At 38.8% G+C, this 25639-nt stretch overlaps 1 protein-coding gene across 6 annotated transcripts in view; it reads right to left on the bottom strand.

Annotated features, from left to right (window-relative positions):
• Window positions 1-24385, bottom strand: part of fer1l4 (fer-1 like family member 4) — a 44438-nt gene extending 20053 nt beyond the window's left edge. For 3 of the 6 annotated variants that reach the window (XM_087801420.1, XM_087801422.1, XM_087801421.1), the window contains exons 1-28: window positions 18271-18859; window positions 16065-16153; window positions 15898-15997; window positions 15745-15833; window positions 14134-14187; window positions 13815-14027; window positions 12081-12141; window positions 11846-11977; window positions 10357-10419; window positions 10202-10286; window positions 9971-10130; window positions 9727-9907; window positions 8489-8675; window positions 8287-8366; window positions 7957-8082; window positions 7801-7864; window positions 6802-6905; window positions 6623-6731; window positions 6283-6553; window positions 5283-5415; window positions 5107-5207; window positions 4947-5034; window positions 4391-4507; window positions 4171-4323; window positions 2946-3171; window positions 2756-2880; window positions 1064-1198; window positions 813-986 (exon numbers count right to left, since the gene is read on the bottom strand). In XM_087801420.1, coding sequence (XP_087657546.1) covers window positions 813-986; window positions 1064-1198; window positions 2756-2880; window positions 2946-3171; window positions 4171-4323; window positions 4391-4507; window positions 4947-5034; window positions 5107-5207; window positions 5283-5415; window positions 6283-6553; window positions 6623-6731; window positions 6802-6905; window positions 7801-7864; window positions 7957-8082; window positions 8287-8366; window positions 8489-8675; window positions 9727-9907; window positions 9971-10130; window positions 10202-10286; window positions 10357-10419; window positions 11846-11977; window positions 12081-12141; window positions 13815-14027; window positions 14134-14187; window positions 15745-15833; window positions 15898-15997; window positions 16065-16153; window positions 18271-18858 — 4008 coding nt within the window. In that variant the 5' untranslated portion in view covers window position 18859. Of the gene's footprint in view, window positions 1-812; window positions 987-1063; window positions 1199-2755; window positions 2881-2945; window positions 3172-4170; window positions 4324-4390; window positions 4508-4946; window positions 5035-5106; window positions 5208-5282; window positions 5416-6282; window positions 6554-6622; window positions 6732-6801; window positions 6906-7800; window positions 7865-7956; window positions 8083-8286; window positions 8367-8488; window positions 8676-9726; window positions 9908-9970; window positions 10131-10201; window positions 10287-10356; window positions 10420-11845; window positions 11978-12080; window positions 12142-13814; window positions 14028-14133; window positions 14188-15744; window positions 15834-15897; window positions 15998-16064; window positions 16154-17915; window positions 18217-18270; window positions 18860-22899; window positions 22956-23721 lie in introns of those variants that run through there. The other 3 variants (XM_087801423.1, XM_087801425.1, XM_087801424.1) reach the window with 3 other exon arrangements.
• Window positions 24386-25639: the final 1254 nt, after the last annotated feature.

Raw genomic sequence — 25639 nt, 5'->3', positions numbered from 1 at the left:
TGTATATTCATTATGTGATGGAGCAAGAATAAGGAAGTATATCAGTGTCAACACAATATTGAATGGCTGAAATTAATGTTTCAAAAGTTGAAATTCTGAATTTTTATATAGAAATGTTGTTGAGATTTCTAAAGGATTGAATAGCGATCGGATTTTCTTTTTTAAATATATGTTGTAATTCAATTTATAAATTTGTATTTTTCCAAAACGAATGATACACATTGAGTTTGATATTCTTATTCCAACAATTCAAAAATACATTTTATAAATTCAATATTTTTTCATTTCTGGTCTTTTAAATTCAATATAAAAATGTTGGTATAATAGTGACACCAGACAGTACCAATGGAGCTACTTGATCGAACCAATCGGGAGACATGCAGACGATCACGTGACGAGGTAGAATCACTGGTGCGTCAGTTCATGCTGTAATAGTTTGAGCGAGTGGCTCTGTGCTCGATTGGATTGGTCTTGTAAGATGGCACTACCAACATTGTTATATTGAATTTAAAAGACTGGCTATAATAATATTAATATTGAATTTAAAAGGGAAAAAATAATACAACTTGGATTAAGAATATCCAATTCAAAGTATCAAATATTTAAAATTTTGAAATATTTATGTATTTTCAACATACAAATTATTGGAAAAAGGTAAATTACTAAAACAAAATTCAATAAATGAAACTTCAAAAGTTCAACATTTGATATGTTAAATTCAAAGATTCAATATTCAGTTGGCACTGATGTCCTTCCAACATAATAAAGTATTATAACGATTGATTTATGATGATAGTTCCATATAGAGTCACCTCTCCAAACCCAGAGTAGTCCAGCTCGATGAGCTCGAAGGCGGCCAGCAGCTCGCCTGCAGCCGCTCGACCCAGACTGATGTCGTGGAAGCGCAGCTGAGGCTTCTTGTACCACTGATCCACCGTCTTAAACTCTGCCTCAGCAAACGCTCGACCCAGAGGCGTCGGCCTGCCCTGGAGAACGAGGGGGAGCGAGGGGTCAAGTCCGAGATCTGCCGAGTCAGCGGACGGACGGACCGGGTTGTAGTTACCATTTTGTCGTGGTCGAAGAAGTTGATGATGATGAGGGGAGGGTCTCGTTTCAGATCCTCAATGGATCCCTCCAGCAGAACTCGGTCAAACCACAGACACTCGCACCAGGCAGGAGACAGAGTGTCAGGAGCAACCTGGTGGAACACACACACACACACACACACACACACACACACGCACCCCCGCACCCCCGCGCGCACACACACACACACACACACACACACACACACACACACACACACACACACACACACACACACACACACACACACACACACACACACACACACACACACACACACACACACACACACACACACACACACACACACACACACACACACACCTTTATTGTGTTGTAAGACAGAAGTTGGTTACAAAACATTGTGTAAATGTGATAAAACTTCTACATTGTATAAGTGACCATTTTTTTTTCAAACCCTACTAAGCATCATTAACCCTCATGGTCAAGGTGTCCCAAAAAAACAAATGTGTTTGTGGTATCCCTTGTGTTGTCTCTGGGTCAAGGTGAACGACCTCCACCACCGCATATGTATTTATGGAAGTCTGGGAGGTTGTTCACCTTTGACCCAGAGACAACACTAGGGTTGAATAAAATGAAATGATATCAGAATCACATCCGTTTAGTGACAAGTTTGTAAACACAGAAAAGGATTTTGTGATGTTGACAGTATAGAGGAAATTGAATTATATGAATAAATACACTTTTAAAAATGAGATAAATACAATAAGACAAAATAAGTGACTCCTTCATTGACCTAGGCATATAATTGATAAAGAAAATAAAAATAATTAATGAATTCAATTAAATATCTGAAGTGTTCCCGAGCCAGACACTTCTGGACCTGATTGATCTCAGTATCTTAAATATATCTCTTATAAAAATAATAATTTTAGGACCTTTACATAACTACTACTAGTAGTTAATATCCACATCTAAACCTTTTTATCTCGTTTCATTTTCTCCTTGTTGTTTCCCCCAAAATTGTCTCATCAAGTTAATTTTACAAGATTATTTGTCTTTATTCTTCAGACCACCTGCTGGTGCAGCCCGTCACAGGAGTCCCACGTACAGATTGTTTTTGGCATAATACCGAACAGAACTAGGAAGTGACCAAACAGAAGGTCAACACATGCCCCTCCCCCTCCTGTGATGAGGGAACAAACACCAATAGATGTTTAAACAGTTTCTACCCCCAGGCTTTCAGATTCATCAGCATGACCTCCACACGGATCTTCTTTGACATGCAATGACTCCCACTGTGTATGAGCGTTTCTGTTCTGTGACTCAACTAACTGATCATATATTTATCCTTATTATTATCCATCATTATCCTTATTTACCTAATCAATTATCAATAAAATTGTGTTTTTTATATTTATTTTGTTATTAAATTTAATTTTTCATAGTGTGTGTATTTTATCATTTTCTTCCAGCAGTGTGAAGACGAAAAACAGAATTTAATTGTACAGCACTGTCTTAGCAATGTTGCATTGACAGTAAAGATGTTCCATATTGTAAATTCACTGATAAGTAGCTGTAAAGAGTTAACTTGTTTATATAATTGATGACAAGGACGCGCTCGAGAAATACATGAACAATAAAGAGAGGGATGAAACAATATATTCAAACAACATTTGAACCTGTAACGGTCTGAGTTGAAACGTACCCTCGTGACCTGACACTGAGAAGAAAACACCACTTTGGCGAAGGGGTCGGACAGACCGTCGGCGTCGGCTGCCATCAGCCCTCGACCCTGGTACAGGTGACAGCGCAGCTGGAAGTAACGACTGTCTGGAGAAGCAACATGTGTTGTTGGTACACGAGGAGATGCAGGTGTTTAAACGTCTCCTCGTTACCTTGGCAGGACAAGCTGACGGGAAGCTTCTTCCTCAGAGGAGGTCCGTACTTCCCCTCGTCCTCCTCCCGCAGCTCCTGCTCCTGCTCCTGCTCCAGCTCCTCCTCGTACATGGGCATGAACTCCTCTGGGATGGATTCAATGGCCTCTTTGCTATATTTGGCCAGACCGAGCCACAGGTAGACCTCCAGCTTGGCAAAGATCTCGCTCGTTGTGCCGTCCGGTGACTGGTTAGGAGAGAGAAACACATGAACCTTCATTGGTTGAATTATCTTGTCACTGATGAGGTTAAAGGGTGTTTGACACTTAAATATCTTCCTTTATAATCATTAAAACCTTCATTGATAGTTTAATTAACGTGTAAAAAGGTTCATCAGTGGCATCACAATATTAATGGTGTAATTAAACATTTTGAATCTTTAAACTTTAATTTTGTTAATTCAATGCTGTTTTTAGTAATTAGTTGAATTTAATATTTTTATATAAAAAAAATGTATATAACAAATGTATAGTAGTAGTATTTATGTGTTTTTTTTGTTTTTTTTATCGTTTGTTTTTTCCACAGTTTGATTTAAAGATTGAAAAAATATGTTTAAATGTTTTAAATTAAATATTGTTTATTTTTTCCAATATAAAATGTTGGCAAAACTATGCTGTGTTTTTTAAAGGTTGCCAAGCAACAACATTTTTGTTGCCAGTTTCTCTGCTGTGTTTTTTCTGTGCAATGACAACTTTCATTGTTGACATTTTCCATTATGCATTTTTTAAACTATACGAAGTTATAAAAAACAAAGAAAATTCAGCCTTTAAATAATAAATAGAATTTCAATAAAATGAATGATATTTTAATCAGAATCATTGGAACTTTAAAGATTATATACCTTTGAGAGTACATTTAATTTACCCTTTTGGACGATACAACTTTATTATTTTGCATTTTTATTTTCATTTTCATAACCATTTCAATTCTAAATTAATGACAATCGCCCAAAACCTTTTAATTGTTCTTTTATTTAATGCTAGAAAATATATAAAAAATATATTTATTATTATTTACGTTTTATTGGAGATCATAAAAAATAAAATTACTTGTTTTTATCTTACTCTCCAGGAGCATAATGACTTATATTTTGAGGTTCTTTTCAGTCTTTTCATCTCATCTTTTGATCGCCCACTACATTCTAGAAAGTGGCCCCTCAGTCCGGCTGTAATCAACTCTAGTCCACCTTCATGTAGAGCGTTGAGAGTCGACCGCAGTCCTGCCCCTTCTGCTCCTCCACCAGCGAGAACATGATGGTGTACGCCGGGATCCTGACGTAAGCCACTCTCTTGCCTCCGCTCAGCAGCCACAGGAACACGTCAGGGATGGTGCTCTGAGGCTGAGGTCGGCAGATGCAACGGTGTAAATGCAAATATTCTTCAATTTCATTGGTGGCGACCTCTGACCTCTTGAGCCAGCAACCGTAGGATCTTCAGGAGTTTTCTCACGTCTGCGATCCGTTGTTTTGCATTTCGCCTCGTGATTCTTCTCCTCGCCCGAGCAGCCTGTCTCGCCACGGAGGCCTGGAAACAGACGAGATGAATGGAATCACGTTTAACTTTTGATCAACAGAGGACTCGGAATCACATGCTATTGAATAATAAGCTCAACTTCAAGTTATTCTTTAATGCTTTAATATTCAGTGTTTTTTTTTCATTTTGGTGTTGCAGTTTAACTTCCTGCCACTAGATGGCAGCAGTCATTACGTCCTTTGCAGCTAAAGGAACAGATCCCACAACACCCCAGCGATGACTGAGGACGAGAGGACACAGCCAGCTCAAGCTGCTTTCAAAGCTTATGTTTCACCCTTTAGTTCTATTGATTCAATGAAAGGAAAGTGAATTTTAATGACATCTTGTAATTGTTCCAGTGTCCCCTTAAATAACGGATGGACAACAGAAAATACATGTGTTGTTGACACACAACTTTGTGCTTCATGCTAACGTTAGCGTTGAGTCTCACCAGGTTCTTTTTAATGAAATCTCTCCTGCAGCAGTCCAGTCTGTTGGGTCGGCACTGAGACCTTTTGTCCGAGAAGAAACTGAACTGTCTGATGACAAACGACAAGAGCAATAAATATTGGACAAATTAAGCGTATTTCACTCAAGTGTTGGTCACCGACTTGCAAGAGGCCACGAGCTCCATCAACACGTTCACCAGCCGCTCCTTCAGGTTACTCCTCGGTCTCCTGAGGAGACTTTCCACCTCATTCAGGCCCAGCTCCTGAAATGAAAACAATCTTTAACATTTTCAAACACGTGTTTAAATCATCGTTATCCCAGTTAGCTCGGTTCCTACCAGCCTGTCGGCCATCTTGCTGAGCCAGTTGGCCTGATACAGTCGATAGTTGTGGTCCTCGAAGGGAGCCCAGATGTACAGGCAGGGCTTCTCTCGCACGAACGGAGCGTGGAGAGGAATACAGTAGAAGGATCTGACCGGAGAGAGAAGAACATTATTTTCAACTACACATCCCAGAAAAAAAACTTCCTATTGTCTCGGGTATGAAAGTACATCAGTGCCTTCAGAATAATGAAGGTTTGAACTTAACATTTTCAAAGTTGAAACTTTGAAAAGTATAAAACATTTTCTATATTGAAAGGTTTACACGTAGAGGTTGATATTCTAACTAAAAAATCCTTGTTTTTTATTTTTAAACATCAAACCATCTACCCACCGATCCATCCACCCATCCATTGACCCACCCATCATCTACCCAACCAACCATCCATCCATCCATCCAACCATCCATCCATCCAACCAACCATCCATTCATCTTCCCACCCATCCATTGACCCACCAATCTACCCATCCATCCATCCATCCATCCATGGACCCACCCATCATCTACCCACCCAACCATCCATCCAACCATCCATCCATCCAACCATCCATCCATCCATTTATCCATTCATGGACCCTCCCACTTTTTTATTTAATTATTTAAATAACTGAACTGATTCCAACTTTTAATATAGAAATTATTGAACATATCATGATGGTAAAAAAAAAAAATTAAATGCGTTTTAATATTCTGATGGCACTAACTTACTTTATCTAATGATGGTAGCCAAAGTCTAAATATAAATGTAGGTCTCATTCTTGAAAACATTTACTGATGTTTGTTTAAAGTTTAAGAAAGCTTCTTTTTTTTAAAAAACAATTGTCACTTTTAGCTTGAACAATATCATTTAAAAATAATTTTAGGACATGTTTTCTCTATTCATTTAAAAATATATCTATATTTTTTCCTTTTAAACAGGTTTAACAGTTTGGTTTCAGCACTAAAGTCCAAGCGTACCTGTCGTACTCCGTGGGCTGAGGTCTCATGGGATCTGTCGTAGATCTGTTACCAAGTTCAGCATAAATCTCATCAAGACGATCCAGATCATCGTCGGACTCTATGAGTTGTAAAGCCTCCTCGCCGAAGTCGTCCCTGTTCTTCAGCAGCTCCTCCCGAGTCCTTGCCAGCTCCTCCCGGCTCCTCCTCAGCTCCTCCCGGCTCCTCGCCAGATCCTCCCGGCTCTGACTCTTACTGGACTTGCTGAAGTTCACCACCTTCCCAAAATTACCTGGAGAGGAGGAGGAAAAAAAAGTGACAAACCATAGGATGATATTTCTAACCATAATGGATTTGTTACCTATTGAGAGTTCAAAGGTCACCGGTTTGGTCCCAATCGAGGAGTCCATCATAGTGACTTCAAATATGGAAGCGAATACCAGGAAGTCATGTCTCTCGCCCAAGCACGCCTGAGGAGTCAATATTAAAAGTTAAGGATAGAAAAAAACATATTTATTATTTTGTTATTTCACCGCAGACCTCGGGGAGAGGATGTACGTCCTCGGTCTCCACGGTGATGGACTCTGGAACCTCAACCCCACTTTCCCCGGAGTCGTCTCCAGTCCCAGTGCTGGCTGGTGAGTCTGACGTCGAAGATGACGTTTTGTTATTGTTTGTTCAACGATGGGTCACACTTTTGAAAAACATGCACTTTTTAGTAAACAATAGAATTGATTTGATTCAATTAAAAAAATGTAACCTTTAAATATATAAATGATTTAATTAAATGAAAATTTCAATATCAAATGCGTCTGTGAAATACTTCCGTAGATATAAAAAGTAATAAAGAAACTGTTTATTCTTAATAGTGAGTAATTTAGGTGTAATTTCTTGGTTGAATATAATTGATTGAATTTTTTTTATTTTTATTTTTTTTTTAATATTGTTGAATTACTACCTTTATCATGTAATAACTGGCTAATATAAACAATAACATACAAGTACAACTGGAGACAGAAACCATTATTTTGAAATATAAGATAAACATAAATATTTTCACCTTTAATTTAACAAAAATGTATTTAACAACATTTATATTTAACCCAAAAACCCGGCAATACGAGGTGTTTTCACTCTCAACAACCCTCTCAGCAACAGTGACCTCAACTGCACCCACGATGCTTTGCCGCCCAGCCAACCAATCACAGCTGTTGATCCGTTTTGACAGAACAACATAGAGGTAGAAGTTGAATACAGTATTGTAGCGACCAATAAGGACGGAGCACTAATTAATGCGACTCACTAAGTTCTAAGGTTGTGTTCGTTTTATTTCCATCATTCAAATAAATAACTATATTTCTAAATATTCAGTATCTTGCGCTGAAAGACAGTCTGTGATTAAGTGAGACAGCAGAAGGTGAACCTGGTCATGAGGAGGGACCACAATATTTAAGTGTATGAAAACTTCTACAGACAATAAAACATAGTTCGAAGTGATTGTTGCTCAACTCACTCGCTTGTATTTTAACATCTTCTTACCTGAAGCATTTTTCCCTTTCTTACTTTTCCTCTTCATGGTCAGTCTGCTCAGCACTCCTTTCACCTTCAGGAATAAAATAATCGAAAATTTAAAAATAAACATCAATTTCGAACAAATTCTTTCACACGATGTTTTCAACGCTAACGAATGAATACCTTTCCGACCGCAGTGGAAGTTGTGTCCGTGGCAGATGAAGCAGGCGACGAGTAGATCTCCACACTCAAGGCCAGAAGGATGCGACCGCGGTAGAAGATTCCTTTCCCGACGCCCTGATTCAGAGCCTGGAGACGACGATTATAACATTTGAACGAAGGACAATATATATGACAGTAGATGAAGATGATCAATATGTTAAATATAAGCTTTATATAAACAGAATGAACAAGTTGAAAACGCTGACGTAACCAACTCTGAAGTTTTATGAGAAAACTAAGACATGTTTTTATTGGCTAAAAATCAATAGTAATGGTCGAACAGATCATTACCTGATGAACGTCTCCAAGCGTGGAGTTCTGAGGAGACCCGTACAGATTCACCCAAGCGGGACCGAATGTTGGGTTGAAACCTGCAAAATGTTACAAAAATCTTGCTCAGAAAGTTCATTTATTAAAAAAATAAAACATTAAACATTTAAAGATTGTCGTTTTAAAAGCAGAAAAAAGGAACGTCATGGTGTTTGCCTCGTACCGTTCCTGGTGGGATCAGAAATCTGCTGCAGGTCCAGGAAGTGAGTCGCGAGAGCGACGTCTCCCATCTTGGCGTCGTCCAGGATCTGGACGCGGATCCGTTGAGCCAGAGGAGGAAACTGTTCGATGAAGGAGATCTCCTCGTTCCAGACCGGATAGCTGGTGGCAGAGGCCACAGACGTCTCCCCCTGAACATGACACGTTTTAAACAGGAAACGATCCAGGTCCAGGAGGTCAGAGGTCACGAATAAAGCATCGACAACAACATAATGCTCTTCTGTGGCTGTTCAATAATCAATGAATTAAGAATCTTCAATAATTATGTTTCAGGAAATATAGAAGTATGTCAGTGTCATCAGAATATTTAATAGTTGAATTATTTTTACATTTTAAACATTGAAACTTTTTTTTTAAACAATTGTTAGCCTTTTAAAGTCATTATAAACATGTTGGTTAACTAGCGCCAACAGACAAAAAGAGCACAGAGATTATTGATCGGAACCTTCTGCCAATCAACAAACAGTCATGTGACTGATCATCTACACTTGATCAAACAGAAAATCTATTTTTATCAATTCGAAAATAACAATTTCAAACTCTGTTTATAAAACAAAATAATAATTCATTTTGAAAACGTTCAAAACATTTTTTAACTTATTGAATTAATAACCTAATACAGAAGGAAAATAAAATGTCATCCCAATATATAAAAATAGAATTTAATTAATTATAAAAATGACTAACCTTAATAGAAAAAGTAAAGTTTCATCTTTGACATGTTAAATTCAACCTCAATATTATGATGACACTGATATACTTCCATAGTGAACAAATCTTTTTACTGTTAATGAGTAATTTAGGAGTTGATTCAAGTGAACTCTTGGTTAAACATCATGTTGAATAAGAAACTAAATACTACTTTATCATGCGTGAAGGGATAACATAATGCTTTGCCGCCCAGCTAGCAAGTCTAAGCCGTTGATCTCTTTTGACATCACAACGTAGACGTTACAGTATTGTAGCCATCAATAAAGTGTGTTTCCCCTCTGGGGATGAATAAAGAGTTTCTATTCTATTCTAAAGAGGGCGCACCAAGTGCGTCCCACTGAGTTCCGTGTACTACTTTATCATGTAATAACTGGCTAATATGCACAATAAAACACAATTTAAAAAGTAGTTTCTACTAATATATGATCCAAACAAAAGTTTGAAGTAATTCAATTATTATCTCAACTTTACCTGTTGACCAGCGAAGGTCACCTGCACGTAGGAGTCGATGAAGACGGTTCGGTCCGTAACCTTCGCCATCTTGGCCATCAAACCGGCGTCCATCGTGGGCAGACCCTCGGCTCTGTAGATCCGGACCCTGAACTTGGCCCAGGGGCGCTCGGCAGTCATGCCGCAAGGGAGCATCAAGTTCCTAAAGGACGGTAAAGCTGGTTCAACAAGATTGTTACACTAAAAATCAGGAGGATTCTCAGACTTCTCAATGTCCTCGCTGGCGCCAGACGTGGAGAGTGTGGCTGTGCTGGGAGGGTCTCCCTTCATCAGCACACTGATGCTGGCCTTCACGTAGCCTTTGATCCCCGACCTGGTGTCACTGGGGTCCGTAAGAGGAGCCCATTTCTGGTAGAACCTGTGGTCTGCAGAGGTCAGGGGTCAGATGTTTTTGATCATATTTGAAGCAAAGACGTCTCGCATGAACTCCTCGCACCTGGCTGACCGTACACCGTGGAGATGTCGATCTTGAAGGTTCCGATGTGAGTCATTAGAAAACCCAGAGTCTTTCTGTGGAACACCTGAGGAGAGATCAAGGAGTTCTCATGAGGTTAGAATGTTCACCGGCAGCAAACGGAGAAGGAAACCGACCTTAATCGCGATGACTTTGTCGAACATGATCTCTGGAGTCTCCTGGAACTCAAACTGGAAGTTCTGAATGAAAAGAGGTGGATTTGTGGGTGAAAGTCTGTCCAACATCCTGATTATAGACGAAGTGCAGCCATTTTTGTAGTCCTCTGGTGGTCCGACTACAACTGACCAAAACTACAAATGTTTCTGGAAACTAATGAGATTCAATCTATTTGTCACTTTACAAGTTCTTTCATTAAGTATTACAGTTTCTCACTTTTTTTTTAAAGAACTTACGTCTATCAAAATACATTTAAATGATTTGTATTTTCCCAACATTCATTTAGAAAGAAGCAGAATTAGTTCAGAGAAAAAAATATTGCTTTAATTTTACATTAAGATGTTCATTTGCAGTTTGTTTATAAAATAGAATTATAACGTATTCATATCATATTATTTTGTTATATTATAAAAAGTAGAATATATATATATATAAAGTAAAAATGTGTGTGATTTTCCTCATGTGTACATTTTTGGCAAAAATAACTGTATTTTGTGAGAATGCAAATAAAACAATTAAAACTATTCTAGCTCATTCAATACCAAAAACATCTAAAATAATGTACCTGGAGAACATAAGGGATCGTGTCAAGTTGTGTTTAAGTTGTGATTGTGTTTACGGAAATATTGGTGTTTTTTTTAATATTAGATTAGAGTGTCACAACACCAGAGTCAAGTACTCGACAATACTACACATATATACTTGTTACTACAGTATCACAACACCATAGTCAAGTACTCGACAATACTACACATATATACTTGTTACTACACTATCACAACACCAGAGTCAAGTACTGGACAATACTACACATATATACTTGTTACTACAGTATCACAACACCATAGTCAAGTACTCGACAATACTACACATATATACTTGTTACTACAGTATCACAACACCAGAGTCAAGTACTCGACAATACTACACATATATACTTGTTACTACACTATCACAACACCAAAGTCAAGTACTGGACAATACTACACATATATACTTGTTACTACACTATCACAACACCAGAGTCAAGTACTGGACAATACTACACATATATACTTGTTACTACACTGTCACAACACCAGAGTCAAGTACTCGACAATACTACACATATATACTTTTTACTACAGTGTCACAACACCAGAGTTAAGTACTCGACAATTAAAACTATTCTAGCTTATTCAATACCAAATACATCTAAAATAATGTACCTGGAGAACATAAGGGATCGTGTCAAGTTGTGTTTAAGTTGTGATTGTGTTTACGGAAATATTGGTGGTTTTTTTAATATTAGTTTCAGTTCAAATAATATTAGATTAATGTTTATATTGACACGGTGACATCTAAAGTTAACGAGAGCACATTTAATTCGTCGAACCATTAACATTTTTTCATTTGAGTATTTTTAATGGGTTTATTTCTGGTGCGCTGTAAAGTTCCAGCTCAGTGTACCTCGTTGTAGAAGGGACAGTTGGTGGACTTCTGTGTGGCCGTGTGCTTCTTCTGATCCCCCACTTTGATGAACACAGCAGGACTGATGTTCACTCCCACCAGCTTCTGAGCCTCCAGGATGTTGATGTTCACCTGGAAATGACAACAAATGTTTGAGAAGAAGCTCTTTGTAGTCAAAGAAAATCCACGGTAAAAACTTTCTGTCATAATCTTTGCTGAAAACACAGAGACTCACCTGGAAGCTCCGGACTTTAGGAGTTTGAGCGACGACGCTCCGCCGCAGAGGTTTGCAGCGACTGCAGACACAGGAAGGTGAAATAGATCAAATACAATTCATTGATATTATTGATAGTAGTGCAAGAAAATATTGATACATCAATGTACTGCGATATTTGATTTCTTTACTCCATTGATATCATTTTTTGGGAGACTTTTATTTTCTAATCTTAGTTATGTCATAGTTTATATTTCAATTAAGTGTAAGTAAAATAATATCATTTGAAATATATTATTTTATAGTTTTTTGTTGTTTTTTTTCATCCCAGATTTAACTAAAAAAAACACCAAAAAGTTGTCTTTTAAATCAAAACACATTATTATCTTTTATTATATTGTCTGGTTTATTATATTCAAAACAGTGTATATAAAATTCAGTACAATTAGTACAATTAACATGCAAATATTCAAAGAGTTTTTTTCCTTTTTTGTTCTGCAATTACATTTCTGGTCTCTAGATAGGCAATGACTGAGGACCAGAGGATACAGTGAGTCCAGCAGCTTTTAAAGCTGATGTTTGAACATATTTTGGTTTGAAATCAAATGAAAGTAGTTACGACTTCGTCAAGAGTCATGTGGTCTGTAAATACTACAACACCAGAGTCAAGTACTGGACAATACTACACATATATACTTGTTACTACAGTATCACAACACCAGAGTCGAGTACTGGACAATACTACACATATATACTTGTTACTACAGTATCACAACACCAGAGTCGAGTACTGGACAATACTACACATATATACTTGTTACTACACTATCACAACACCGGAGTCGAGTACTGGACAATACTACACATATATACTTGTTACTACACTATCACAACATCAGAGTCAAGTACTGGACAATACTACACATATATACTTGTTACTACACTATCACAACACCAAAGTCAAGTACTGGACAATACTACACATATATACTTGTTACTACACTATCACAACACCAAAGTCAAGTACTGGACAATACTACACATATATACTTGTTACTACACTATCACAACACCAGAGTCGAGTACTGGACAATACTACACATATATACTTGTTACTACAGTATCACAACACCAGAGTCAAGTACTCGACAATACTACACATATATACTTGTTACTACAGTATTACAACACCAGAGTCAAGTACTCGACAATACTACACATATATACTTGTTACTACAGTATCACAACACCAGAGTCAAGTACTCGACAATACTACACATATATACTTGTTACTACAGTATCACAACACCAGAGTCAAGTACTCGACAATACTACACATATATACTTGTTACTACACTATCACAACACCAGAGTCAAGTACTCGACAATACTACACATATATACTTGTTACTACAGTATCACAACACCAGAGTCAAGTACTCGACAATACTACACATATATACTTGTTACTACAGCATCACAACACCAGAGTCAAGTACTGGACAATACTACACATATATACTTGTTACTACAGTATCACAACACCAGAGTCAAGTACTCGACAATACTACACATATACAGTATACTTGTTACTACAGTGTCACAACACCAGAGTCAAGTACTGGACAATACTACACATATATACTTGTTACTACAGTCTCACAACACCAGAGTCAAGTACTCGACAATACTACACATATATACTTGTTACTATGAAAACTGGGTAACATTTAAAGGAAGTGAAAAGGAAGAAACCTCAGCAAAGGCGTGTAGATCACGTTATCGTCGATGTCCACAAGGTCGTCGTATTCATCATCATCGTCATAATAAGCATCATCATCGTCGTCATCTTCATCGCCACTCTTCAATAGACTTCGCCCGAGTTGTCGAGCCGCCCGGTCCAGAGGATCTGGACGAGTGAGGATGGGTGGAGGACGGGAGGCGAGTTTGTCGCCATCGACGCTGAGTCTGTGGAGGAACATGACTTTCAAACAAAACACTGTAGATCAAGAAACACTACGAGACCAAAAACTTTGTAATTCTAAGATGAAATGTTTTCCACCACGACTCTCACCCGTCTGTGTCGTCTTCAAATCCTTCGTTCTGAATGACCAGATCCGTTCTCCGACTATAGAAGAGAGGAACAGACAACATTTAGTCGGTTTACTTTTTTGTTCTCTTAAAAAGGTTATTTATCTGAATTACAGTCAGCACGACAGCGAAAATTCATCAATACAATAGAATTGCAGGATTTTATTGATTTTTTTTTTTTTTTAATTGTGCAATGTTGTGGTTCACCTTCAGTGACCTCTAGGATGTTTTCTTTTTGCACACAGTACTTTATTTTGGACTACGTTGTTAAAAAACTGTAGTCAGGGATAATAAAGCGTCTTGTCTTGAGTCACACCGTTACAAACAAGTGGTTTAATTTGAACAGCAGATTAACTTGAACCACTTGTGTTTGACCTCCCATGATGCCGTTCTTCACACCACTCTTTTAAGTGACGGCGGATGAGTCGCCACATTTTTGTATTTTAACGACATGTCTACGTCTATATTCCTAACAAGTAAGTAAGTGTTATTTGTAAAGTGATCAGCTGTGATTGGTTGGCTGGGCGGCAAAGCACTCCGTAGCGGTTAAGGTCACCGTTAATGAGATGGGATGACGCCTCATATGAACATGTTGAGATTTAAAGTCCAAATACTGTTAAATTAAATTGTTGTAATGATAAACCAGGTCCATCTACTTGTCGTAATCATTGATATAAGAGTTTGTGTTAATTTAATGTTATTTAAATGAAGCAGGTTCTTAAGTGGATGAACTTGAACTTGTGGAAAATGTTTGACAGTTTGGGGAAAGTTTATAAAAAATGTAAGGAGGAATTACGAGGCCTTAACATTTATGTAAATGTGAAAAATGTAATGGTAACTACCGTATTTTCCGGACTATAAGTCACAGTTTTTTTCATAGTTTGTCCGGGGGTGCGACTTATACTCTGGAGCGACTTATGTGTGAAATTATTAACACGTTATTACCGGTATATCATGTCACATGTTACTGTATTTTCACACTAAACCGCAAGAGGGCGCTCTAGGCCTGTGTTGATAATTTCCACGTAGAAGAGGAAGCGCCGCATCTTCTACCTCCGGAGTTAGTTAGTTGTTTAAAAGTGACACGAGGATGAAGATTTCATTGGATTTGAGTTAATGGAGTTACACGGATGGTTTGGTAAACTTCTTAGTTATTTATGCTATAGTTCTCTGAATAACTCTTCATATGTTATGTTAACATACCAGGTTCTCAGTTCATGTAACGTAACGTACAATCATTCAGCCTGTTGTTGCCTCTATTTTTATTTTAATTTTAAATTGCCTTTCAAGATGACATGTCTGTTCTTGGTGTTGGATTTTATTAAATAAATTTCCCCCCAAAATGCGACTTATACTCCAGTGCGACTTATATATGTTTTTTTCCTTCTTTATTATGCATTTTATGTCTGGAGCGACTTGTACTCCGGAGCCACTTATAGTCCGGAAAATACGGTACTTTGCGGATTTGATTTAATGCATGTTTTTTTTTTACAACATGACCCCCACAGTAAACGAGGGACCACTGGACCATGAAACCTTCTGACCAACATCGGTCACGTGACCGAATAAGTGTGAAGTGAATTAAGAAACTCACTTATTCGCCGCCTTCAGGTAATCCGATCCGTCCCACTGCCCGACGGATCCCTCCAGAGGAAGATAGCGTATATCCAGCTCCACATAGATCTAAAGACAGGCCCAGGATCAGTGACATCACAGAATCATAGAGTCATCTTGGTTCCGTCCTCACCTCCGTCAGGTAGAAGTTTCCGTCGGTGAGCGGTTCCCGTAGCAACAGTCGTCCCGCGGCGACGGCGTGCTGGAGACTGACGTCCAGTCGACCCAACAGTCTGAACACAAGTGTCCAGTGTTGGGGGTCAGTGTTTGTGTTACCCCGTGACATGTGTGTATTTGTACCTGTTGGAGAAGACTTTGCTGCAGTTGTAAACGCTGACGGATAGAACTTCATCACGGATGTCTTTTCCATAGTGAGGCCAACGAAAATCCTGGGAAGAGATTTCAAAGACACGTCACCACTGGTTTATTATATTGTTATTTTTAGAACTTTGGTTATTGACAAACACGTACATTGGCCGTCAAAACGTTGTTATATTTACGATAGAAAACATTATAATAATACATTTATAAAACAGCTTAAAGAAGCTGAATGTATGGAAGTATATCAGAACTATCAGGTATTTAGTGATTGAATTTAACATTTAAATTGTTATTTTATTATTGTAATTGAAACATGTAATTTCTTTTTTTAATAATATATAATCAACTCCAATAGTTGATACATTCAAAAGAAGAATTTGTTTTAGATGAATATTTGAATTCACTAATTTCCGTATTAAATGGTTAAATATTTTCAAAATAAATGCGTTTTCATTCAATATTATAATTACAATAATTAAAATGTATATATTTTTAAATTGCATTAATTCGTATTCTTTTAAATTCAACATAAAAATGTTGGTATTAATAGTTCCACCACACAATACTGTTGCTTTTGAATCCTTCATAGTGAATTGACGCGACGGTGAGGATATGTTGTCACATGATTGTCTGCGTGTCGCACTATTGGCTGAAAGTATTTTGTCCGACGGGACTATGATGACAACATGTTTATGTTATATTTAAAATGCTAAGAATTAAATAACATTAAACTGTGTTACGTTTAATAAGGTTTATTAAATGTACATTTATTTTTTATTGTGCAAAATATAGAGAAGCAACATTTCGGCAAATAAGCAGTTTTGTGTCGTTAAAAACCGTGTCGACATTTGTGCGGCCTCATTGTTTAAAGAAGTACATGTTGGTTGCCATGGTGATGAGAGATAATAACCTCTGTTAAAAAGTAGCCTCTGAAATGAGACAATCTTGATATCATTCTATGATTGAGGGAAACTTTGTGCGTATCAGCTTCAAACTACAAGTACAAGTAAAAGCAAGTTCTATGTACCAGCAATGTTTGTTCAATTTATGATCTTGTCTTTGTAAACATTTGCTGGAAAACAACAGCGGATGAATCAGCAGGTGAGCTTAAGAAGCTCAAGGCGACGGTTGAAGCGGAAACTAATGTTCATGAAACGATCATTTGTTGAAATGCACAGAAATGTCAAAGTATTGAATATAAATATAAAAACTTCATCCACTCCTACAACGCGAGTCAAGAACAAACAAGAAATATTTAAACCAGCGTAAAAGTAATTACAGTCTTTGAGTGCACGCATGCGTGTATTTATTTGTGTGAGTTTTGTGTATGAGGGCTCTTGTGTGTAGGTGGGATTGTGTACCAGTGTGTATGTGTTTATGTCTGAGTGGTTGTGAAAATCCTTGTGAATGTTTTACATTTGTTCGTCCGTTGATGTGTGTGAGCATTCGTTTTTGTGCGTCTGATAGTGTATGTGTATACAAATATGAGCATTTGTTTTTGTTTGTGTAGAAGTGTGAGCATGTGTGTGTGTGTGTGTGTGTGTGTCACATACTGTGATGGCAGAACTATTGTTTTACTTAAACACTATTAAACATTGTTGAAACAACACTTTGTTTTTTCACGTCAGTGTGTCCGACAGCTGCAGATCTACAGAGTCTCCAGTTCATCCACAGGTACTGGGAGCTGCCCTCTACACCTGGTCCTCCAGACGACCCCCAACACAACAACACACATCATCAATAGCAGCACAATGAGCAGTGCAGACTTGATGAGATGGTGATCAATCTCTGGCTCTCTGAACATCACAAGAGTCTTAGACATGAACTCACAATGGCGGTCTCTTCGGACCACACACCAGAACTCTCCGCTGTCTGCCAGAGAGACATTCAGGACCACCAGAGTGACTTTGGTCAGATTCATTTCCTCTTGTTGTTCATGGTTTCGTACACGAGCGACTCGTCCTTCGCTTCTGTTGGACCTCGTGAACCAGAGAACCTCCCCGCTCTGAGTCCAGTCGCCGCATCGTAGAGTCACGTTTTCTCCCTCAGCGAAGAACGCCACAGCTGGCGGGTCAGACTCCGGACACACATACAGGAAGTAGTGCTCACGGGTCAGAGCACACACGTACAGACCCGTGTGGTTCAAGGTCAGCGATGACAACTTCAGTGTGTAGTTGTGACTCACTTCCCCGTTCACGAGCGAGTTAAAAATCCTCCATACTTGAGGTCCACTGACGTCGGAGCAGTTCATCTCCAGACGTTCACCCACTGAGCGGAGAAGATACTCCGGCGCCACATGAACGAAGAAGCGATTGTAGACGATGCACTTCTTGTCGTTATGACTGGTCTCCTCTTTACAGGTATAGAAGGCGGATCCAAGGCGTCTGTCGGTTGTGACCAGAAGAGCAGAACCGTTCTTCACGAGCTGGTGTTTGAAAGATGTTTCACCATTTAATGAGGCTAATTTCCAATCGTTCTTGGAGTATCTCTTATGTTGTACGTTCCAGCGTATCCTGCCTGGTTCTCCGCCATCACAAGCCAGCTCCACCGTGTGTCCAACATCCAGATACAAACTATGATACTTGCTATTCAGACTGGGGTTCAACGGGTACCGGCACAGCTCCTGGGACTGCCCTACTTCGGACAAATCCACGTTCCGGTCCTGAAGGTCCGAGAAGTTCCAAAGAAAGTCCTTTGCCTGTTTGCACCACGCTGAGCGGAAGCAGGAGTCGGTATAACGCAACCATATTGAATCATCTCTCAAGAATGACATCGTGTTGGTGACCAGAGACACCAGCAGCAGGATCTTCACAGCGACAGCCATGTTTTTGTGAGTGCGAGTCGACTGCTGCGGTCGTAGTTTTAACTTTCAACACCATCAGATTCTTATCTATGATTCCAGGAACAGTACGATCGTAACAGATCCACGCTCTGCATGTGGTTTCCTGTTTGTTGCATCAGTTCTGAAGAGACCTTTATTACTGTTCTTTTTATAACATGTTTAACACTTTAAAATTATTTTAATATAAAAGGTGTTTCCTGTGAGTTTACTTGTGTGTGTCTTTAAATGAGTATATATGTGCGTAAAAATGTGTGCCTCTGTACTTTTATGTGTGTGTGTGTGTGTGTGTGTGTGTTCCCGTGTGTGTGTGTGTGTGTGTGTGTGCGTGCGTGCGTGTGTTCCCGTGTGTGTGTGTTCCCGTGTGTGTTCCCGTGTGTGTGTGTGCGTGCGTGCGTGTGTGTGTGTGTGCCCGTGTGTGTGTGTGCCCATGTGCGTGTTTGCCTGTGTGTGTGCGTGTGTGTGTGCGAATACCTTGAGTGTGTGAGTTTCTGCCAGTACTGTGCATGTGTGTGCGTTTCTGTGAGTACTGTGCGTGTGTATGTATGTATTGTATGTATGTACTGTATGTGCGTGCGTTTTTGTGCGTCTGTAAGACTGTGCATGTCTGTGTGTGTGTGTGCAGTGTGTGTACATTAATGTGTGTAATTCCATGTTACATGTGTATGTGTGATTATTTGCGAAAGTGCAAGTGTGTACTGTGCAAGTGTACTCTGTGTGTGTGTCTGTTAATTTGTATCGATTTATGTACACACGCACCCCGGCACACACACACATACACACACACACACACGAAAATATCACGTATTTGATAAGTAGATTCTGACAGATTGAAGTAACATGAACCACAAACACATGTTTAAATGAAGTACATGAGCTGCTCTGCAAACTACTATTTAAGTATTGACTACATAATTAAAAATACTTTCAAACTAAAAGCCGGCGATTATCAAGGTGAGAGAATCTGTGTTTTTTTTGTTGACGTGTCAGAGTGTTTCAGAATGTCAAAGCACGTTTATCGACAGTATTGTAAACACAACACAGATACTTTTTGACGTTGACAGTGTAAAACAGAATTAAAAACATCAATAAATCAATGGTTTAGCGATAGAAAAACACAACCAATGTTCAGACATCCGACTAAAAACATTCATGAAACAAAAGTTGACCCACAATGTTCACATCGCAGCAACACACTGAAGTCATGTGGACTAAACTCCATGGCTAAAGCTTAAAACTAGTACTTTTCCAAAAAATATTTGTATTAATTTAACACTTTTTCATACTTGATACTGACTTTGACAGGTACTGACCACTGCAGACCGCAACAACAAAACAGAAACACAGCAACTGTTGACATCATGTTATTTTTAGCTGATTCTACTTTGAGCAGAGCTTCTCTAACTTAACTGTAACTAAACGAAGTTAGCAAACACAGCGCCCGCCATTTCTTTCAAACAAGTGACGTTTGACTAAACGCACTTTCGAGTATATTTTTTATTGACATAAATTCATCATAATTCTCGCGTTTTACAGATTAAATAAATACAATCCGGAGGTAAATGACTAGTCGACTGCTGCGGTCGTAGTTTTAACTTTCAACACCATCGGATTCTTATCTATGATTCCAGGAACAGTACGATCGTAACAGATCCACGCTCTGCATGTGGTTTCCTGTTTGTTGCATCAGTTCTGAAGAGACCTTTATTACTGTTCTTTTTATAACATGTTTAACACTTTAAAATTATTTTAATATAAAAGGGTGTTTCCTGTGAGTTTACTTGTGTGTGTCTTTAAATGAGTATATATGTGCGTAAAAATGTGTGCCTCTGTGCGTGTGTACTTTTATGTGTGTGTGTGTGTGTGTGTGTGTGTGTGTGTGTGTGCGTGTGTGTGTGTGTGTATACCTTGAGTGTGTGAGTTTCTGCCAGTACTGTGCATGTGTGTGCGTTTCTGTGAGTACTGTGCGTGTGTATGTATGTATTGTATGTATGAACTGTATGTGCGTGCGTTTTTGTGCGTCTGTAAGACTGTGCATGTCTGTGTGTGTGTGTGCAGTGTGTGTACATTAATGTGTGACGTTTCTATTTGTTCAGGCTTTTCCTTGAATTTCTCGAACTCCTGTGTTGTTCTCGGTGTTGTCTTGATCTTTGAAGTATGTACTGTTTTGAGTATTGTTTTGATTGTTAAAGCGCTTTGTGACCCTGGTCTCGAAAAGCGCTATATAAATAAATATTACTTACTTACTTACTTACATGTGTATGTGTGATTATTTGCGAAAGTGCAAGTGTGTACTGTGCAAGTGTACTCTGTGTGTGTCTGTTAATTTGTATCGATTTATGTGCGTTTATGTGTGTAAATCTGTGAATCCATGCTGAGTGCATTTGCATGATTGCAGGTGTGTGTGTTTGTGTGGTTGTGTATGCATGTTTGAAACCACATTTGTGTGTGTTTAATGTGTGTGTGCCAGTGTGGGTTGAGGGAGCGTCTGTGTGTGTTCCAGGAGTGGTACGATCTCATATCAGGCCATTAAAATACTTGAGACAAGAAACAAACAACTGCTGCTTGTGACTCATGACTTCAATCTCAGTCGCTCACTGTCTTGAGGAGAAACATCAACATTTAGAAAAGAAGAAACTCATTGCAGGGAAACTTGACTAACAAATAAAACTTTAAAAAATTTAAGATAGTTGTACAGATATTCAAATGAAAGATATCATCCCAGAATATACTTTAATTCAACAAAATGTTGCATCAGATCAAAGAGGTTTTTTTAAAAAGGTAAATAAAACATGTATTTACGTTTTTATGAATTTATATTTTGGTGCTTTCTGTGATAAAGTAATAAAATATTTTGGTGAGAATTAAACAAAACACAGCAATAACTATTAAAGTTCTTCTGAACCTCTAATGTCATCACACACACACACACACACACACACACACACACACACACACACACACACACACACACACACACACACACACACACACACACACACACACACACACAGGCGCGCACACACACACACACACACACACACAGGCGCACACACACACCCACACACACACCCACACACACACACACACATGGGCACATTCACACACACACACACACACACACACAGGCGCACACACACACACACACACACCCACACACATTCTCACACACACACACGCACACACACACACACGGGCACATTCACACACACACACACACACACCCCCACACACACACACACAGGCATACACAGGCACACACACATGCACGGGAACACACACACACATACACACACACACGAAAATATCACGTATTTGATAAGTAGATTCTGACAGATTGAAGTAACATGAACCACAAACACGTGTTTAAATGAAGTACATGAGCTGCTCTGCAAACTACTATTTAAGTATTGACTACATAATTAAAAATACTTTCAAACTAAAAGCCGGCGATTATCAAGGTGAGAGAATCTGTGTTTTTTTTGTTGACATGTCCGAGTGTTTCAGAATGTCAAAGCACGTTTATCGACAGTATTGTAAACACAACACAGATACTTTTTGACGTTGACAGTGTAAAACAGAATTAAAAACATCAATAAATCAATGGTTTAGTGATAAAAAAACACAACCAATGTTCAGACATCCGACTAAAAACATTCATGAAACAAAAGTTGACCCACAATGTTCACATCACAGCAACACACTAAGGTCATGTGGACTAAACTCCATGGCTAAAGCTTAAAACTAGTACTTTTCCAAAAAATATTTGTATTAATTTAACACTTTTTCATACTTGATACTGACTTTGACAGGTACTGACCACTGCAGACCGCAACAACAAAATAGAAACACAGCAACTGTTGACATCATGTTATTTTTAGCTGATTCTACTTTGAGCAGAGCTTCAGCAAAACTAATAAAAGTGAAAATACAAAGTGTTCTGAAGGCGAAAACATCGAGATCTCGTGCACTAACCTCGTTAAAGATGGCGAGATTCTCGCACTGCAGAACTCTCGTTTTGTGTGTGAAACCTGGAGGACACAGAGCTTTTATATCATCTTAGCTTTCGATAAATAACACGAAGAACCAGTCAGTTTAAGGAGAGTTTACGTATTTATCTACATTTTCTCTCTTCAATTGAAGAACTTCTCTAACTTAACTGTAACTAAACGAAGTTAGCAAACACAGCGCCCGCCATTTCTTTCAAACAACTGACGTTTGACTAAACGCACTTTCGAGTTTTTTTTATTGAAGTAAATTCATCATAATTCTCGCGGTTTACAGATTAAATATATAAAATCCGGAGGTAAATTAAGTTTATATTGTTGACGCTCGAATTGCTCCATGAATTAAACAAATGTTTCATTTAATATCGTGTTTATTGTTAATTTGTTTATAACTTACGAAGATTCGATAAAAAGGCGATTTATTTTTAATTTTGAATGTACGACTTGTGATCGGTTTTTATCTTAACATTTTAATATTAAGAATGAAGTAAAAAACATGTTAAAATCTTAATTCTATTTAAATATAACATTTTAACACAAACAAATAAAAACGTCGAAAGTACATAAAGACAATAAAATAAATTGGTCAAAATGGATTATTTTATATTATTATAATAATAAAATTAATATAATTTAATGTTATTTTTGGAACAAAAATACCATTTTAGCTGCGAGGCTGATAAGTAAATAGAACAGTTAAACCGCAAATTGATTGATATTGATAAGGATAGAAGCACTAGAAAAACAACAGTGAACATTTAAATATAAGAGATAATAAGTTATTACTCACCTCTAAAACTAAGTTCAACCTTCCTGTCAGATCGTCCTGGCAAGTTGCTGATCTTCCTCAGGATCACATTAATCGACATGATGGGTTCTTGTGGGCTACGTCATGTCCTCTGGATCACCTGTGCACCTGTTTGTGAGCTGATGTTGTCACCTGTGCGAAGGTATCCAGCTGATGTTGTCACCTGTGTGAAGGTATCCAGCTGATGTTGTCACCTGTGTGAAGGTATCCAGCTGATGTTGTCACCTGTGCGAAGGTATCCAGCTGATGTTGTCACCTGTGTGAAGGTATCCAGCTGATGTTGTCACCTGTGCGAAGGTATCCAGCTGATGTTGTCACCTGTGTGAAGGTATCCAACTGATGTTGTCACCTGTGTGAAGGTATCCAACTGATGTTGTCACCTGTGTGAAGGTATCCAACTGATGTTGTCACCTGTGTGAAGGTATCCAACTGATGTTGTCACCTGTGCGAAGGTATCCAGCTGATGTTGTCACCTGTGTGAAGGTATCCAGCTGATGTTGTCACCTGTGTGAAGGTATCCAGCTGATGTTGTCACCTGTGCGAAGGTATCCAGCTGATGTGGTCACCTGTGCGAAGGTATCCAGCTGATGTGGTCACCTGTGTGAAGGTATCCAGCTGATGTTGTCACCTGTGTGAAGGTATCCAGCTGATGTTGTCACCTGTGCGAAGGTATCCAGCTGATGTTGTCACCTGTGTGAAGGTATCCAACTGATGTTGTCACCTGTGTGAAGGTATCCAGCTGATGTGGTCACCTGTGTGAAGGTATCCAGCTGATGTTGTCACCTGTGTGAAGGTATCCAGCTGATGTTGTCACCTGTGCGAAGGTATCCAACTGATGTTGTCACCTGTGTGAAGGTATCCAGCTGATGTTGTCACCTGTGCGAAGGTATCCAGCTGATGTTGTCACCTGTGCGAAGGTATCCAGCTGATGTGGTCACCTGTGCGAAGGTATCCAGCTGATGTTGTCACCTGTGTGAAGGTATCCAGCTGATGTTGTCACCTGTGTGAAGGTATCCAGCTGATGTGGTCACCTGTGTGAAGGTATCCAGCTGATGTTGTCACCTGTGTGAAGGTATCCAGCTGATGTTGTCACCTGTGTGAAGGTATCCAGCTGATGTTGTCACCTGTGTGAAGGTATCCAGCTGATGTTGTCACCTGTGTGAAGGTATCCAGCTGATGTGGTCACCTGTGCGAAGGTATCCAGCTGATGTTGTCACCTGTGTGAAGGTATCCAGCTGATGTTGTCACCTGTGTGAAGGTATCCCTGTGTGTGTGTGTCTGTTAGGGCAGGTCTGGTCTAATATTTGAGAAAGCAAAGAAAGCTGCTCGACTAGTTTCCTCCTTTGACTAAACACACACACTTGTCGTTCATTTCATCAGAGGACATCCCAGAGTTAGAGACGTTACAGGGGGTCATGTTCCCAGGGGGAGGGGAGGGGAGGGGGGTCCCCAGAACCCAACACAAGGAAGATCAATAGAAAATGACTTCAGTTGTTTTATTTGACAGAAAACGAATTTTTGTAAAGTCTATAAAACTCTTGAAAATAAATGTATGGATTAAACGATATATTTAAGTTATTGACAGAAAAAGTCAAAATAGTTTTTATAATCAACATTCATGGCGACTTCATGTCTGACCACTAGAGGGCAGCAGTAGTTTATCGTTAAGTCGCTGCACAATGTTTGCGTTTGTTAACGAAGTCACTATGACGTCACTATCAGTTGATCGACCGTTACTGACTCCTGTGACGTTTGCTTGTTAATTGTTGAAATGCCTACGAATCACTTCTACTCAACTTAAATAGAAAAAGTGTATGTCGAGGACACACACGGACATAAATAGAAAATATATTCAAGGTTTTAGGTTCAAATCTAGTTCGTTCAATTCCGGTTTGGCGGG

This window comes from Callionymus lyra, chromosome 10, assembly GCF_982586985.1.
Source record: "Callionymus lyra chromosome 10, fCalLyr1.hap1.1, whole genome shotgun sequence".
Classification (NCBI taxonomy): domain Eukaryota; kingdom Metazoa; phylum Chordata; class Actinopteri; order Syngnathiformes; family Callionymidae; genus Callionymus; species Callionymus lyra.
Note: the sequence above shows the minus strand (reverse complement) of the source record. Positions and strands in the feature narration are given on the sequence as shown.